This window comes from Myxocyprinus asiaticus, chromosome 39 (genome assembly GCF_019703515.2).
Source record: "Myxocyprinus asiaticus isolate MX2 ecotype Aquarium Trade chromosome 39, UBuf_Myxa_2, whole genome shotgun sequence".
NCBI classification, from domain to species: Eukaryota; Metazoa; Chordata; class Actinopteri; order Cypriniformes; family Catostomidae; genus Myxocyprinus; species Myxocyprinus asiaticus.
This window is the reverse complement of record NC_059382.1, coordinates 22,264,283-22,281,348: the sequence shown is the minus strand read 5'-3', so window position 1 is coordinate 22,281,348 and position 17,066 is coordinate 22,264,283. Positions and strand designations below refer to the sequence as shown.

The 17,066-nt window shown below is 38.7% G+C and overlaps 2 protein-coding genes and 1 pseudogene across 3 annotated transcripts; 2 read left to right on the top strand and 1 right to left on the bottom strand.

Annotated features, from left to right (window-relative positions):
- Nucleotides 1-2,731: 2,731 nt before the first annotated feature.
- On the top strand, nt 2,732-5,822 carry LOC127429871 (lens fiber membrane intrinsic protein-like). Its single transcript, XM_051679184.1, has 5 exons — nt 2,732-2,813; nt 3,414-3,610; nt 3,723-3,872; nt 5,324-5,458; nt 5,633-5,822. Exons 2-5 carry the CDS (start codon nt 3,436-3,438, stop codon nt 5,689-5,691), a joined length of 519 nt encoding a protein of 172 aa, XP_051535144.1. The 5' UTR covers nt 2,732-2,813; nt 3,414-3,435; the 3' UTR covers nt 5,692-5,822.
- Nucleotides 5,823-5,967: 145 nt separating this feature from the next.
- On the bottom strand, nt 5,968-11,215 carry LOC127429870 (heat shock cognate 71 kDa protein). Of its 2 annotated transcripts, XM_051679182.1 has the most exons (9): nt 11,069-11,215; nt 9,890-10,106; nt 9,564-9,769; nt 8,502-8,654; nt 7,860-8,415; nt 7,568-7,770; nt 7,244-7,442; nt 6,925-7,157; nt 5,969-6,830 (listed from the first exon to the last, which is right to left on the bottom strand). In XM_051679182.1, exons 2-9 carry the CDS (start codon nt 10,092-10,094, stop codon nt 6,645-6,647), a joined length of 1,941 nt encoding a protein of 646 aa, XP_051535142.1. In that variant the 5' UTR covers nt 10,095-10,106; nt 11,069-11,215; the 3' UTR covers nt 5,969-6,644. The 2 variants fall into 2 exon arrangements, with proteins under 2 accessions (XP_051535143.1, XP_051535142.1); XM_051679183.1 differs by lacking the exon at nt 11,069-11,215 and having other exon boundaries at nt 5,968-6,830; nt 9,890-10,104.
- A 4,013-nt stretch (nt 11,216-15,228) lies between these two features.
- On the top strand, nt 15,229-16,752 carry LOC127429684 (zona pellucida-like domain-containing protein 1; annotated as a pseudogene).
- The last annotated feature ends 314 nt before the right edge of the window (nt 16,753-17,066 follow it).

Here is a 17,066-nt window from a genome sequence, read left to right as displayed (position 1 = left end):
GTATTGTCAGTATTGGGAGGGTTGCTTTTGAAATGTATTCCACTACAGATTACAGAATACATGCTGTAAAATGTAACGTATTTCGTTAGATTACTCAAGGTCAGTAACATATTCTAAATACTTTGGATTACTTCTTCAGCACTGGTAGATTTTTTCACTTGTTTTGACTATAAAAACTCTGCCAGTACAGTAAGACAAAATACACGTTAAAAATATATTTCATTAAATATTAAATGAAACAAATGACAATAAAATGCTAAGTAATCTCTTCAGTAATCAAAATACTTTTTGAATGTAACTGTATTCTAATTACCAATGATTTAAATTGTAACTGTAGTGGAATACAGGAATTTTTATTTTAAATACATATTCCCATTACTTGTATTTTGTTACTCACCAACACTGGGTATTGTTACTAAGGTTCCATTATGCACACTATTCTCCAGAAGATTCTTGTGGGCAGATGAGTTCTAATTTTTTCTGCTCATTACTTTCTATTTTTATTCTACTGCATTACTTTAATGGAAAGGCTCTATAGGTGGCACTTAAATAGAAACCGAGTTTTCAGGAAAAACAGAATGTTCACTGGATGGATTCTCAACCTTTGGTAGACAGTTTAAAAACATTTGCATCCAGGGCTTTGATATTTAATTGATGGCCTGCTATTAAAATGCTCTAAAAAAACAAGGGCACACAGTGTTTTCCAGTTCCCACAGGATTTTGTGAGACTGTGGTGGGTGGACCTCAGACCCTCCAGGGGAGTCCGGGTCCATGCTCCCCTGGAAGAAAATTTTGTACATTTTAAAGTTAAATGCATCAATCTGGTGCACTTTGAGAGCAAAATTAAGAGGCTAGATCTATGAAGAACTTTGTGCTCTTGTAAACAGTTTTGTGCTCTAGTAGTAATTTAATCATAAACACATTGGTTGTATAGATATGAATGGTGATGACACGGCAAAAAATTCACACCCACAAAGCATGGTAAATGAGATGGAGTTTAATGCAGTTCAAAAGCTGAACTGAAACTACTCTGACCTACTGCCCCTTTCTCTGCTGTCAAAATCACTTGCTGTGCCTCCCTCAGGGGAGGCTGTCTCCCCTGCTACCTCTCTCTTAATGTCCGTCCCTCTATGAGAGTCAGCAGAGGCTGTCTCTCCTTCTGCCCCTGCTGTCTCTTCTGCTTCCTGGAGAATCTGTCTCTTCTGCTACAAAGAAGCAAGTGACATTAAAATTCCACTGTTACTCCAGTTTATTTCTTGACAAAAGCCTACGAATAATCTGTTTGGCTATTGACTTGCTATCTAACTATCCTAGCTATACTAGCTAGCTACCTCTGTAACTGTTTCTTCCTCATCTGGTGGTGGATTTTGCTCTCTTTTCTTAAAATTTTTAAAAACGGTCATGATCTGAAAATCAAGGGAACAAACATTAAGCTTAAAACAGTAGCGTTACTTCAATGTGATTAGTTAACATTACAAATAGCCTAAACTGATGAGCCAACTTGCTGACTGACTGACTGGGAGTGAGAGATGCTTTGCTGAAGCAACTGTGCAAAATACAACGTTAGAGATCTTTTATGTTATATGAGAAGTGTACAAATATTTCCTGTTCATTATGAAACTGTGGCGGGACAAATTAGCGGGCCGCCACATTCTAGGTAATTATTGGGAATCACTGGCCCACCAGTGATCATATAGAAGGTAAAGTATCACACTATTCATGTATTCATGTTTTTAAAATATGTATCAGTACATTTCTGGCAGTGTTTTGATTTTCTTTCACAGAGAACCCTGTGAGTTCAATTCAGGGGTCTTGGTGGACCATTTGGTGGGCAGAGAGACAGAGCAGAGTCCCGCTGTTTCATATTGTACAAAACTGAGTGCTGCATTTTGAGCCTGGCCAATAACACAAACAGTAGTGCATATTTACAGTAATGTATTTACTGTAGTTTACATACTTTGTTACAGTACAATGCTTACATTGCAAAGCCATTAAATTAACCATTATTAATGTACACAGTCATTAACTTACACTTACATTTTAACTAAACTTGATACATTTTAGCATGGAAGGGACAGTGAAACATTGAGTTGAACTTTACCTTCTTAACTTTAGCTTTGGTTGAAGTTAATTTAATATTGTATTATTATTTAATGGATATTTTCACTTATGTCACAGAAGATTATTTGCGATTTAACAATAATTTGCAAACCCCCAGCTGTACTGCTGCTGAACCCCTGTTAAAGACCCCTGGTTTAGTTTCATGCGGATGTCATTGGTATTCATGTAATATCACAATATTTCACATGATGTTGCTATTGAGTGTCATTGAGTGACGGTTTCACTAAATGTTCCTTTGATTCTCTAGTTTTGTAAGGCTCAGAGATGGTATTGAAATTATGGTTGTTGCACAAAATATATTTTTCTTTTATAATCTCATGGACCTCCACTGATAGATAACATAATCAGTGTAATGCATAACATTACAAATGCAAATATTTGTACATTTTAACTAAGAACAGCTTGTCATTTTGCTGTCAACTTTTCTATGATGCTTCTAAATTGTCAATTGAAAGTACTTTGTCATCAGTATTCATGAAACAAACTAGCACTAAATAGTTTTGTATTTTCAGCAGATTCTCTTAAGCACTCACTCGACCTCTCTGATTGGCTGCTGTTCTGACAGATCTATTGTTTCTCTACACTCTCCACCTAGCTCTTGTGCACTGACAAAAAATAAGTGCCAAAAGCTCATGGAAATCTGCCTGCCTTGGCATAATTGAGCATCACACTATTCAATCTGATAAAAACAGGTACGTTACTGTTTTCTTTAATTTATTATTATTATTTTTTTTAGTATGTGTTGGTTTTGTTATAGTGGCTTTTGTTTGTAAATCAATTTACAAATTTCAAGAGGTGATCTAGGCAATGAATAACATGTTCTCCTGGTCACAGCTGATATGGAAACGTGCTGTGGTTTAAATGTGTGTAAATAGTGCTGTCAAGCTTATTTATTTGAATTTATACAAATTAGTTTATTCTGAAGTGTCTTTTAAATATAAAACACATACAAAAATGTAAATTATTTGATACATTATTTGATACATTGTAACACAATGATGAAACAACTATTTAAGTAAAAAAAAAAAAAAAGCAATTTCAAAAAATATTTTAGAAATAATTTACACAATATTCCAAGTAAAGAAAAAAATGCATATTAACCAAGTCAAAAGTAATTACATAATGAATAGTTTGCTCTCTCCATTTCTGGATGTAAAATTTAATTAATGCTACTTATGAATTTTAAAGGGGTATTAAAACTAATTTTGTTTTAAATAAAATTATTCCTAAATATGGTATTGCTTCATGTTTAATTATGGTCTTGATTCATTTTAGTACTGTCCCATTTTGAGTCAGTGTTTCTGTAGGTGCAAGATGTACAGTTTTATGGGAGGTGGATTGTTTTGTGCGGGAGTGGGAAACATACTCCTGGTAATCTCCACCGCCACTGATTACTGGATGCAGTACCGCCAGTCCAGCAGTTATATGCATCAGGGCCTGTGGCGCTACTGTGTACCTGGGAAATGCATGACACACACAGACAGCATTGGTGAGACTATCACACCATGGATAGGCACTGTTCTATACAATATAAACATTATTTTACAAGTTAAAACCACTTCTTATATGTGCTGAAAAGTCTCTGATTTCATTTTAAACAGCGTACTGGGATGCCACCCGAGCCTTCATGATCCTGGCCATCCTAGCTTGTTTCTTTGGCATCGTCATTGGTGTCATGGCTTTCATCAATTACTCCTCCTTTGATAGCTTTGACAAAACCTTTGCTGCGGGAATTCTCTATTTCATTTCATGTAAGAATGCCTATGTCTATAAATACAGTAAAAAAATATATATATATATAATAACACTATGTAACACAATTTTGTTCTTGGGTAGTAAGTGTTATTTCCTAATTGCTTATGCCTCAGAAGTATAGAAAATGGCTATTATTCTCCACAAACTTTGCTTTTGTGACCAGGACAGAGATATGTTGAAATGTACCTATTTCCAATGAGAAAACGGGCGAATTTGTGTCTTTTCGTTCACATAAAGTCAGAAAAAAACAACATATGAATCCAAATTAACATGTATTTATACTAAAGTAATACAAAAATGACTACAAAAGATTTAGAAGTGAGTAGTTTTTCGAGATTTACGATTATACTGTAAATCACTTTCACGAATCAGCCCCCAAATGTAGTCTCCCATTATGTTCTCGTTATACTGTCCATGGTAGAGGCGTTCAAAGTCCAGTACATCCTAATGGAAGTGCTCACCTTGCTCCTCCGAGTACGCTCCCATGTTCTCCTTGAATTTATCAAGATGAGCATCAAGGATATGGACTATGAGGGACATCCTACAGCCCATTGTGCTGTAGTTCTTCACCAGAGTCTCAACCAGCTCCACATAGTTTTCGGCCTTGTGATTGCCCAGGAAGCCCGAACCACTGCGACAAAGCTGTTCCAAGCCGCTTTCTCCTTACTAGTGAGCTTCTTGGGGAATTCATTGCACTCCAGGATCTTCTTTATCTGTGGTTCGATGAAGACACCGGCTTTGACCTTTGCCTCAGTCAGCTTAGGGAAGAAGTCTTGAAGGTACTTGAAGGCTGCCGACTCCTTATCTAGAGCTCTGACAAATTGTTTCATAAGGCCCAATTTGATGTGCAGTGGTGGCATCAGCACTTTCCGGGGTCCAACAGTGGCTCCCACTTGACATTGCTCCTCCCCACAGAGAACTCGGTCTGCTGTGGCCAGTCCCGCCTATGGTAGTGTGCCTTGGTGTCCCTGCTGTCCCAAAGGCAAAGATAGCAGGGAAACTTGGTAAAACCGCCTTGGAGACCCATCAGGAATGCCACCATTTTGAAGTCTCCTATGACCTCCCAGCCGTACTCATCATACTTCAAGGCGTCCAGCAAGGTCTTGATATGTATCCACTTAGGCAGCTGGAACTAAACTGAACTGGTGGGCTTAAGGCCCCTGTATTTATACTACTATTTATATTACTGGAAAGTTCTAGTAGTTACTCCAAGTTTACTCTACACTGAGTCTATCTGGAATGTTCTGGAAAATAGGTAAATTTCAAAGTATCACTGTCCTGGTCACAAAAGCAAAGTTTGTGGGGAATAATAGCCATTTTCTATACTTTTGAGGCATAAGCAATTAGGAAATAACACTTACTACCCAGGAACCAAAATAATAATAATTTGTTACACGGTGTAATTTTTTGTTAGCTAAATTGAGTTTTATTCTGTTCTACCTTTCAGGCTTATTTGTGCTGCTGGCCATGGCTATCTATACTGGGATGACAGTGAACTACTATGGAAAACGTTATGGGAAATGGCGGTTCTCTTGGTCGTACATAATGGGTTGGGTTTCTGCTGTGCTCACATTCTTTTCAGGTATAGTAACAAACCAAAGCATTTAATTAAAAGTGCCCATTTATATTACATGAAACAGAACAAGCAAACAACAGTACAAAAAAGTAAATATTGTTACAGCATGACATTTTGGTCGGTGTTCCTTAGCAGTTAGTAAGGACTTTGTTGGATAATATTCCTTGTCTTTCTCTGCAGGGATCTTCTATATGTGTGCTTACAGGATGCATGAACCAAGAGGCCCCATGTCACGCTAATCCATTCAGTTTGAATGTGAACCATTATGTCATCCCTGGTCCCTTCATTTTAGACCTGACATTTATTGTTTATTTTAAATTACAAAATATCAACTAATAAATGGCTAATACAAATGTTCAGTTCAAATATTTTTTTTTTTTTTACACAATCTTATTTTTTCTACACTAATATACAAATGATTGGCAGCTCAGGTTGGTCAGACATTACATATTTTAGCTGGTAAGAGACAGCTAAAAGCATTTAGAAATTCTAGATTTTTATGGTACAATATAAAAATCAAATGCAGATAATTAGCTTAAAGTATTTATTGTAATTCCACTTGTATTTAATTTGTAACACTTTACAATAAGGATGTATTTGTTAACTATTTAACATGAACAATAATCAAAAGGTATACAGCATTTGTTAATCGTGGTTTAGGTTAATTTCAAAATATACTAATACATTTTTAAAATTAAATGCTCTGTTTAGCATTACCAAAATTAATAAATAATAAATGCACTTAAAAATATTGTTCAAAGTTAGTTCATGATACCTAATGCGTTTACTAAAGTTAACAATTAGAACCTTATTGTAAAGTGTTGCAATTTAATTTTAAACAGTTTACACAGAGTACATTATGCATACTGCAACAAATACATACCCATATACTGACAGAACCAAGAACACTTTACATTGTGAATGCCAAATTCTTTATTTGTCTAGACTCAACAGGGTGTGATGCATTCAGCGTAATCTTTAACATAAATTTAACACATGAACGAAAACATGCTGCACTCTTGTAATAAATGCCCATTTGAGTTACATATCAATTCACAAATGGTCTGAATTAGAAGTCTGAGATATGTTACAATTTAGAAACATGCGATTGGGAACAAATACAACATATTAAGGTGCTCCAAAAACAACACAGTAAGCTTCTTTACACAGTGAGAAACTTTCTCAGAAAGATTTAATCAACTTCTTCAATAGTTGGTCCAGAGGATCCACCTCCGCCAGGAGCACCTCCAGCTCCTGGGAAGCCTCCAGGCATGCCCTCTGGCATTCCACCAGCACTCTGGTACAGTTTGGTGATGATAGGGTTGCACACCTTCTCTAGTTCCTTCTGCTGATGCTCAAACTCATCTTTCTCAGCGGTCTGTATAGAAATGACAATATACAGGTGAGTTACTCTGTATACATAAAGCCGACTGTGCATCACAGGTCTTAAAGTTTAGCACAATAAGCCATACCTGGTTTTTGTCCAGCCAGCTTATGACCTCATTGCACTTGTCAAGAATCTTCTGCTTGTCCTCGTCACTAATCTTGCCCTTAAGTTTCTCATCCTCAACTGTGGACTTCATGTTGAAGGCGTAGGACTCAAGGCCATTCTTAGCCGACACTTTTTCTCTTTGGACATCATCCTCAGCCTTGTACTTCTCAGCTTCCTGGACCATGCGCTCAATGTCCTCCTTGCTTAGACGACCTGAAAGAGTTGGGGCCATTGATTAAGTTTAAGGTTTCAAATAGCAAAAATAGTGAGAGGCAATCAGAAGGTCAGGCCTATGGTACCTTTGTCATTGGTGATAGTGATCTTGTTCTCCTTGCCGGTGCTCTTGTCAACAGCAGAGACATTCATGATACCATTGGCATCAATGTCAAAGGTTACTTCAATCTGGGGAACCCCACGAGGAGCAGGAGGGATGCCCGTCAGCTCAAACTTTCCAAGCAAGTTATTGTCCTTAGTCATGGCTCGCTCACCCTCGTACACCTAGGAGAATGCAATTTAAAGTTAAATCTTGATTTGACTATGCGTGAAACTATTGGAAACAAAAAAATGCATAGCGCATAGATTTATTTAATTAATACATGCTATGATGGATGTTTGGCCCGCACCTGAATGAGGACACCAGGCTGGTTGTCTGAGTAGGTGGTGAAGGTCTGTGTTTGCTTGGTTGGAATGGTAGTGTTCCGTTTGATCAGGATGGTCATAACGCCACCAGCTGTTTCAATACCTAGGGACAGAGGGGTAACGTCCAGGAGCAACAGGTCCTGGACATTCTCAGACTTGTCTCCAGATAAAATGGCTGCCTGAACAGCTGTTGAGGAGGAAACATGTTTTTGATAGGGACTTACATTCAAGTAAGTTCAAGTGATGAAGCATCAGAATTATCATTATTCTGATTACCTGCTCCATAGGCAACAGCTTCATCTGGATTGATGCTCTTGTTAAGCTCCTTGCCATTGAAGAAATCCTGCAGCAGCTTTTGGATCTTGGGAATCCGGGTGGAGCCTCCAACTAGGACAATGTCATGAATCTGAGACTTGTCCAGTTTAGCATCACGGAGGGACTTCTCTACTGGATCCAAGGTGCCACGGAAAAGATCAGCATTCAGCTCTTCAAAACGAGCCCTAGTGATGGACGTGTAGAAATCAATTCCCTCATAAAGAGAGTCGATCTCGATACTGGCCTGAGTGCTGGAGGACAGGGTACGTTTGGCCCTCTCGCAGGCTGTCCGCAGCCGACGAACTGCCCTCTTGTTGTCGCTGATGTCCTTTTTGTATTTGCGCTTGAACTCGGAGATGAAATGGTTGACCATGCGATTGTCAAAGTCTTCTCCCCCGAGGTGAGTGTCTCCAGCTGTAGACTTGACCTCGAAGATGCCATCCTCAATGGTAAGGATGGACACATCAAAAGTACCACCACCGAGATCAAAGATCAAGACATTTCTCTCAGAGCCAACCTGGCACAAACATAAATTAGATTACAGGACTGCAATTTTTAAGTCAATGCCTTACAATTGCTGTACAGTAAAAGTAACCCTCTTACTTTCTTGTCCAGGCCATAGGCAATGGCAGCAGCAGTAGGTTCATTGATAATACGTAGAACATTAAGACCAGAGATAGTTCCAGCATCCTTTGTGGCCTGACGCTGAGAGTCATTGAAGTAAGCAGGAACAGTAATGACGGCATTCATAATAGTCTGTGAACAAACATAGAACATAGTTTCATGAGTTTAGTAAAACTTTACTTTCAGTACATTTACAAACATTTAAAAGTTCAATTTCAGTGAGCCTAAAACAACTATTCAACATTTTAACAAATGTCAAGTAAACACTTTAGGGTGACTGAAGTCGTACCAGCCGATATATTTATACTAACAGACCTAGACAATGCGATTGTTGCTCGGCTTCATCCAGCATGTATACAGATTAATAGCACCACAAGTGCGCAGCACTCCGATAGACAGAGGTGATGCATGATGTATTTATTTGATGTCCTCCTTTCATATATTCTATTACACATTGTGTGATGAATACTTGGGCAGACAGATGAAGACTGTAGCTCGACTATGCAAAAACATTTTCTTAACCTACTAATGCTTTAAGACGTGTCATTTAAACAGACAATATGAATACATCAGGCCTTCTTAATGCTCTAATAAACTGCCATGTGTCAGTGTGGTTCAGGTTGATGGTGTACACAGCTTTAGAAATTACAGCAACATGGAGGATATTTCTTCAACATAGAGAGAATTCTTAAGCCCTCAGTATAATTCGATTCTGACATGAACGCTCAGCGTCTGCATAGAGTCGAACACGGACCTGTCAAAGTATGCTCCATGACTGTGCGCATTCACAGGTGTTTGGCATATTCTGCCTGTTCAGAGACGCTGGGTTAGAAAAATCAGGCTGTGCATTCAGTACTCAAGCACTCTGCTGCTGATGATGAGATCTGCGTCACGTATCCTGTGCACGGACACTCAGTGTTCGCGTCTGACTGAAGTACATTTTGGGCTTTAATATAGAGAGAAATTTTAATAGTCTCTATATTTTCAATGTGCTGACTTGGGGGCATTACGGCGTACTGGAAATACTTGGCAGGTGCTTACTTTTCCAAGGTATGCCTCTGCAATTTCCTTCATCTTTGTAAGCACCATAGAAGAAATCTCTTCTGGATAAAAGGCCTTGGTCTCCCCTTTGTATTCAACTTGAACTTTGGGGCGCGAGCTGTCATTGATAACGGTGAATGGCCAGTGCTTCATGTCTGACTGCACAACGGTGTCATCAAACCTCCGTCCAATCAGCCTCTTTGCATCTACCGAAAAATATAGCAACAAACTCATCAACGACATTATCACTTACTGTATATTCCTACATAAAGACACGCAACATTGCAAATATAAAAAGGATGCATGCTTTTCACAAGGCTGCTTACCAAAGACAGTATTGGTGGGGTTCATTGCTACTTGGTTCTTTGCTGCATCACCAATCAGCCTCTCTGTGTCTGTGAATGCTACATAACTTGGTGTGGTCCTGTTGCCCTGGTCATTGGCAATGATTTCCACTTTGCCATGCTGAAAGACCCCCACACAAGAATAGGTGGTCCCCAAGTCAATGCCAACTGCTGGTCCCTTTGACATGGCTTCTGCTGGCTGCAAACAGACATGTTAGCGGTTATTTAATATTCATGGTTTAAAATATACAGTATTCTATGCATGCAATGCAACATAAGTCTTTCAGTATGGAGACTTAAAAAAAATAACCGTTTTATTTCAGTTTGATTTGTATCCAATTCATCGCATACATTTTTCTTTAATTTAATAATAAATGTGTTTACTCAATTGTAACTGGTTTACTAAGGTTTTAGACATCAGAAGCCTCTGTGACCTACAGTACAGGCAATGGATAAGCTCAACTGCTAAAAAGATCAACTGTCACTGTGTAAAAGGATGCTACTTCAAACGGAGCTCAGCAAATTCCCGAGAAAAGCATTTCTGTTTAGAACAAAAACAGCTAGATCATTCTTTTGGTTTCATTGGTTAGTTGTAAGATATAAAGTAGTAAGTGACTGTCCCAGAGAAGCGGAGTTAAGGGTGGGCAACTTGCTCTCGCTTGCTCCAAACAATTACACAACATGCGTGATTTCCGAAAGCATTCCAGAATAAGTATTGGGAGTGTCTGATTCTGGAATCGTCTACAAACTAGAACATTCCATTAAAGCGCGCGTACGCTTACCCGACAATTCGAGAACGTTCTACTGTCATGAAATATTAACGTAAGAACATTTACGTTAACCACATTAACGACTGTTTAGTACGCTAATTTCGTAGACTACATAAATCGAATATATAAAACCTGTTATCAATGTAATATTTGACAAACGCGACTATAAATCCGGTCAAAATAACTTTAAATTAGTAAACTGGCAAGCCCGAACAATATTAATCACGGCGCGACTTCGTTATTTATGTCGGTTAAATCCGAATAGTTTTAACGTAACTTTGAAAATAAGTGACCACATTTGTAATTGTGCGACTGAAATCAGTTTAGTTCATTATCTTTAACTAAACCTATAAGCTCCTTTACTTTAAAGACTTAAGGTAATAATTCTCACCAGCTGAAACGCCGACTACTCTGTCAAAGAAACACAAGTGCTGTCTGTTCTCGAGTTCACTCACTCACTGACACTGCAGCAGCAGTCGGATGGAAAGCGCTTTAAGACTTTCTAAGAAAGAACAGTCCAGAACATGGAATGAGCGCTGCAGCCAATCACATCGAGACGTTCAGAGATGGAGAACGCCAGCAGAATGCAGCCTATAAAACGACAGAATGATCAGAGGAACTTGTCGACCTATAGAGTTCTAGAACATTCTCTAACAAACCGTAAATAATTTTTAGCATTTATATTACAGAGTTCACTTTTCAAACAACCCTCTCTGAAAGTAATTCAGACGAATGGTTAGGGAAATTGAATTGGGATTACTGATTAATGTAAACGAAGAAATGAATATATAGAACTGAATGCTATGATTATGGGGAGAAAATACAGGAAAATTATTTTAAAAAGTCTTTTTTTAAATTTTTTAATTTTTTGCAAAATAAAAATAACTGGCTTTTTTATAATGCCATTGTTCAAAAGCAAAGTTAATAATAAAATTTTAGATGCAAAATATATACTTTTATATTAATTTGATTTAATTTGATTTGTCTTTTTTTCTAATGGTGATTTTTAAACCCGAAGTGAAACATTTTCAATACACATTTATTTGTATAGCACTTTTCACAATAAATATTGTATTAAAGCAGATTTAAAGGGAATGGTGAAGTAAACCATTATTTCTTACAAATACGATTTTTCTTTTTTCATAAAATTTGAAATTATATGCAGATTTGTTTTATTTATTATGGTTTAAAACAATGAAAGTCAATCGAATAATATATCTGTGATTAATCCATGGTTTAATCATAGTTATTTCAGATAATGTTGAGATTTAAATATATACACCGATCAGCCACAACATTAAAACCATCTGCCTAATATTGTGTAGGTCCCCCTCGTGCCGCCAAAACAGCGCCAACCCTATTGGTTATCTGAGTTACCGTAGACTTTGTCAGTTCGAACCAGTCTGGCCATTCTCTGTTGACCTCTCTCATCAACAAGGCGTTACCATCCACAGAATTTTTGGTTTTGGCACCATTCGGAATAAATTCTAGAGACCCAGGAGATCAGCAGTTACAGAAATACTCAAACCAGCCCATCTGGCACCAACAATCATGCCACGGTCCAAATCACTGAGATCACATTTTTTCCCCATTCTGATAGTTGATGTGAACATTAACTGAAACTCCTGACCAGTATCTGCATGATTTTATGCACTGCACTGCTGCCACGTGATTGGCTGATTAGATAATGGCATGGATGATTGTTGGTGCCAGACAGGCTGGTTTGAGTATTTCTGTAACTGCTGATCTCCAGGGATTTTCACGCACAACAGTCTCTAGAATTTACTCAGAATGGTGCCAGAAACAAAAAACATCCAGTGAGCGGCAGTTCTGTGGATGGAAATGCCTTGTGATGAGAGAGGTCAACAGAGAATGGCCAGATTGGTTCAAACTGACAAAGTCTATGGTAACTCAATAACCGCTCTGTACAATTGTGGTGAGAAGAATATAATTCTGGTACAGTTTTGGTGGCACGAGGGGGACCTACACAATATTAGGCAGGTGGTTTTAATGTTGTGGCTGATCGGTGTATATAAACTCAGCAAAAAAAGAAATGCCCCTTTTTCAGGACACTGTATTTTAAAGATAATTTTGTAAAAATCCAAATAACTTTACAGATCTTTATTGTAAAGGGTTTAAACAATGTTTTTCATGCTTGTTCAATGAACCATAAACAATTAATGAACATGCACCTGTGGAACGGTCATTATGACACTAACAGCTTACAGACGGTAGGCAATTAAGGTCACGGTTATAAAAACTTAGGACACTAAAGAGACCTTTCTACTGACTCTGAAAAACACCAAAAGAAAGATGCCCAGGGTCTCAGCTCATCTGCGTGAACGTGCCTTAGGCATGCTGCATGGAGGCATGAGGACGGCAGATGTGGCCAGGGCAATAAATTGCAATGTCCGTACTGTGAGACGCCTATGACAGCGCTACAGGGAGACAGGAAGGACAGCTGATCACGTCCTCGCAGTGGCAGACAACATGTAACAACACCTGCACAGGATCAGCACATCCGAATATCACACCTGCGGGACAGGTACAGGATGGCAACAACAACTGCCCGAGTTACACCAGGAACGTACAATCCCTCCATCAGTGCTCAGACTGTCCGCAATAGCCTGAGAGAGGCTGGACTGAGGGCTTGTAGGCCTGTTGTAAGGCAGGTCCTTACCAGTCATCACCGGCAACAATGTCGCCTATGGGCACAAACCCACCTTCACTGGACCAGGCAGGACTGGTAAAAAGTGCTCTTCACTGACAAGTCGCAGTTTTGTCTCACCAGGAGTGATGGTCGGACTCGCATTTATCGTCGAAGGAATGAGCATTACACGGAGGCCTGTATTCTGGAGCGGGATCAATTTGGAGGTGGAGGGTCCATCATGGTCTGGGGCGGTGTGTCACAGTATCATCGGACCTAGCTTGTTGTCATTGCAGGTAATCTCAATGCTGTGCGTTACAGGGAAGACATCCTCCTCCCTCATGTGGTACCCTTCCTGCAGGCTCATCCTGACATGACCCTCCAGCATGACAATGCCACCAGCCATACTGCTCGTTCTGTGTGTGATTTCCTGCAAGACAGGAATGTCAGTGTTCTGCCATGGCCAGTGAAGAGCCTGGATCTCAATCCTATTGAGCATATCTGGGACCTGTTGGATCGGAGGGTCAGGGCTAGGGCCATTCCCCCCAGAAATGTCTGGGAACTTGCAAGTGCATTGGTGGAAGAGTGGGGTAACATCTCACAGCAGGAACTGGCAAATCTGGTGCAGTCCATGAGGAGGAGATGCACTGCAGTATTTAATGCAGCTGGTGGCCACACCAGATACTGACTGTTACTTTTGATTTTGACCCCCCCCCCCCCCCCCTTTTTTTTTTCAGGGACACATTATTCCATTTCTGTTAGTCACATGTCTGTGAAACTTGTTCAGTTTATGTCTTAGTTGTTGAATCTTTAAACGTCCATACAAATATTTACACGTTAAGTTTGCTGAAAAGAAGAGCAGTTGAAAGTGAGAGGCCGTTTCTTTTTTTGCTGAGTTTATATACAAAGAATGTTCACAGACCCCCCCCCCCCAAAGCCAAGTGTATATAAAGCAAAGTTGATTTAAAGGCAAGTCAGTCCACTCGGCAGTTATCTTTGGAATGCTCTTGGGCAGTTATTTTCCATGGGTACAAGTGGCATAAAGGTACAGCTCCTATCTACTTGAATGGAGAAAGACCGAAATCTCCAAAATGTTAGTCAATTTTACGATCAAAGTACATATTTCAACTCAGCAGTAAAATCTGACAACAATTGTATCATAAATTGATAAATTCAGATCAAGATAAAAAAATAAATTTTTCAGGCTGGTCCAGCTAATGCACATGCACGTTCCCAAGTTGACTGACAAGCGATGTCTGTATCTTAAAGGTGATTGGCTCTTTTACCTGTGAGGCGGGACTTCCCTTTCTACATCCACCATATTGGATGCATCCACCAATTCTTCTAGGTACACCTGGACACAGTTTTTCTTGGTTGTTGGCAGATAGGATGTTCCAAACTTCTTGGAGAATTTGCCACAGTTCTTCCATCTATGTACACTGTCTCAATTGCTTCTGTCTCTTCATGTAATCCCAGACTGACTCAGTGATGTTTAGATCCGGGCTCTTTGGGGGTCATACCATCAGCTGTAGGACTCCTTGTTCTTCTTCTATCCAATTCTATTTGCAAAGGGAACGTTGCAATCTAAAATTGATATTTCCTACTAATACACTAAAAGCAGAATATATAAAATAACCATCATAAGACAAATATTTCTGTGAAAAATAGAATGCGCCTAAGATTTTTGCACAGTACTTTATATATATTTAAAAAATGAGAAGTAATTCTGCTGAACACACACACAAAAAAATATTTTTAGTAGAATATCTCAGCTCTGTATTGAATGCAACTCACAATGCAAGTGAATCGGTACCAAAATTTTGATGGTTTGTCTTTATTAGTTTGTCTCAAGATGATAAGGTTAACCCATCTGATATGCCTTTCGGGCCTCCTTCTATAATGCGATGCTCAGGGTCTCACAACGTGTCTTTTCCCCTTCCTACAAACTGGCAGGTCAGTGCTCTATTCTCCAAAAAGTTCATTTTGAACAGGTTATACTTTCTATAGATACAGAAAGAATTATGTATCAGTAATGACATGATGTACACAATTATTATGTGTCAAATGAATAATTTAGGAGAAACTGAAGTAATCAAATATCTATATCTTTCAGAAAATGCTGATATGTCAGTGACGTGTGGAACCAATTATATGTACTTAAAAGTTCTGCTGTGTTCAATTTACTTCGAAGGTTACAACGAATCTCAGCCTGCCTCGGGGTAGCAGACTGGACTGCCAATCCTCCTGTGTTGCAGTTCAACTTTTCAATCTCTCAGGAATCACTGTCCTTTTCTTGCAACAATATGAATGTAAGAGCTTTCAAAGGTAGTTTAAAGCAACATTAAAGTATTCAACTTTTAAAAACAAGATGTGCAGACTCATAAAAACAAATTAAATAGATTTCCAACATTTCTTGTTTGTGGCATTGTTTTTGGTTAGATCACAATCTAGTGGGCACAGTATTTGCAGACTACTCCCAAATCCAGTCTGTTTACATCTCTGGATTAATCAGTTCCTGAGATCCCAGCATCAGCACGATCACTTATCGGCAACAACTGACATACCAGTTTTCATGTGCATATCCACTTCAGTGTGTAGTCAACAACAATGTCTCAGTTTTATCATGATGACATTTCTTAAATTCTTACATGTACTGAAACTTACCGAAAAGCTTCTCTTCATGTGAACAGGTCAGGAGAGGGTCTTGCTATTAAGGACAACAATGGAACCTTCATCAGTACTCTAAGCATGAGTCTTTTCAGTGTAAAGATCTTCTCGTTATGTCTGAATATTAAATACAATTTACACAAATTACAGAGTCAGTCAAGCCAATTTTCATAACATCCATCCCTTTACTTTCCAACTTTTTAAGACTGCAGACTATAGTGCTAAACTCCAGATACCAGTAACTGGGCTGCAGATGAAAACTCAAATATATGTTCAGATTAAGGCAACAAATCTCACAAACAAATAAGACTGTAACTTTTGGATGTATCAGAATTTCACACAGCTGATTACTAAATTACAGATGTAAAAAAAAATCTGATCTAATTGTGTATTTTAAGGTTCAATGTGCTGCTGGACCGTTGCTACGCCACGACAAGCCCATATCCTTCCAGCAGCGCCTCCCATGACCTTTTTACTGGGTGAGTCATTCATGAAAAGTGGAATGAAAGAGGGCAGTTAAGATGATGCCAAGTTCTGTTGTGACAACATCATCTATTGTTTTCATTAGGTGCCCTCGTGATTCTCAGACAAAGGTGGATTTGAACGGGGTATCTTAGAAATCTCACTTCTCCTTTGAGGCCTTCTGCTTTGTAGAGCATAAAAACCTGACTATGTCCACTTTCTATCTGCATGGTGTCACCAGACTGTGTGAGAACTCATCTTGTGCCTCCTTGATTCTGGTAATTAATAATGTGCAGTGATGCATGTGCTTTAATTGTATTAGAAGGTAGCAGGGAATCTTTTAAAGAAGGTGGATATCATCAGATCTTTTTTGTTTTGTAGAGATAGAAGGACAAAAGAGAGAGGCGCAATCTCCAATCAACTCTAGTGAGGTAGCCACCGTCTCCTAAGGACCAATCAGAACCTGAGTTGACAATGGTAAAAAGAAACATGACAATTTTCCAACCTTTGCATTTAAAAAAATTAAGAATGAATCAAAAAATAAAACCAAACCAAACGACTAACGAATATGGAATTTTATTTTTTTTATTTTTTATTTTTTTTTTTTTTTTGC

Excerpts from the sequence above, each read along its gene's own strand:
- LOC127429871 (XM_051679184.1), top strand. The coding sequence starts at position 3,436 with ATGTACAGTTTTATGGGAGGTGGATTGTTTTGTGCGGGAGTGGGAAAC. Across the intron at positions 3,611-3,722 it reads GACACACACAGACAGCATTG|CGTACTGGGATGCCACCCGA; the intron begins GTGAGACTATCA and ends CATTTTAAACAG. Across the intron at positions 3,873-5,323 it reads AATTCTCTATTTCATTTCAT|GCTTATTTGTGCTGCTGGCC; the intron begins GTAAGAATGCCT and ends TCTACCTTTCAG.
- LOC127429870 (XM_051679182.1), bottom strand. The coding sequence starts at position 10,094 with ATGTCAAAGGGACCAGCAGTTGGCATTGACTTGGGGACCACCTATTCT. Across the intron at positions 7,771-7,859 it reads AGCTGTTGCCTATGGAGCAG|CTGTTCAGGCAGCCATTTTA; the intron begins GTAATCAGAATA and ends CCTCCTCAACAG. Across the intron at positions 7,443-7,567 it reads AGCCTGGTGTCCTCATTCAG|GTGTACGAGGGTGAGCGAGC; the intron begins GTGCGGGCCAAA and ends GCATTCTCCTAG.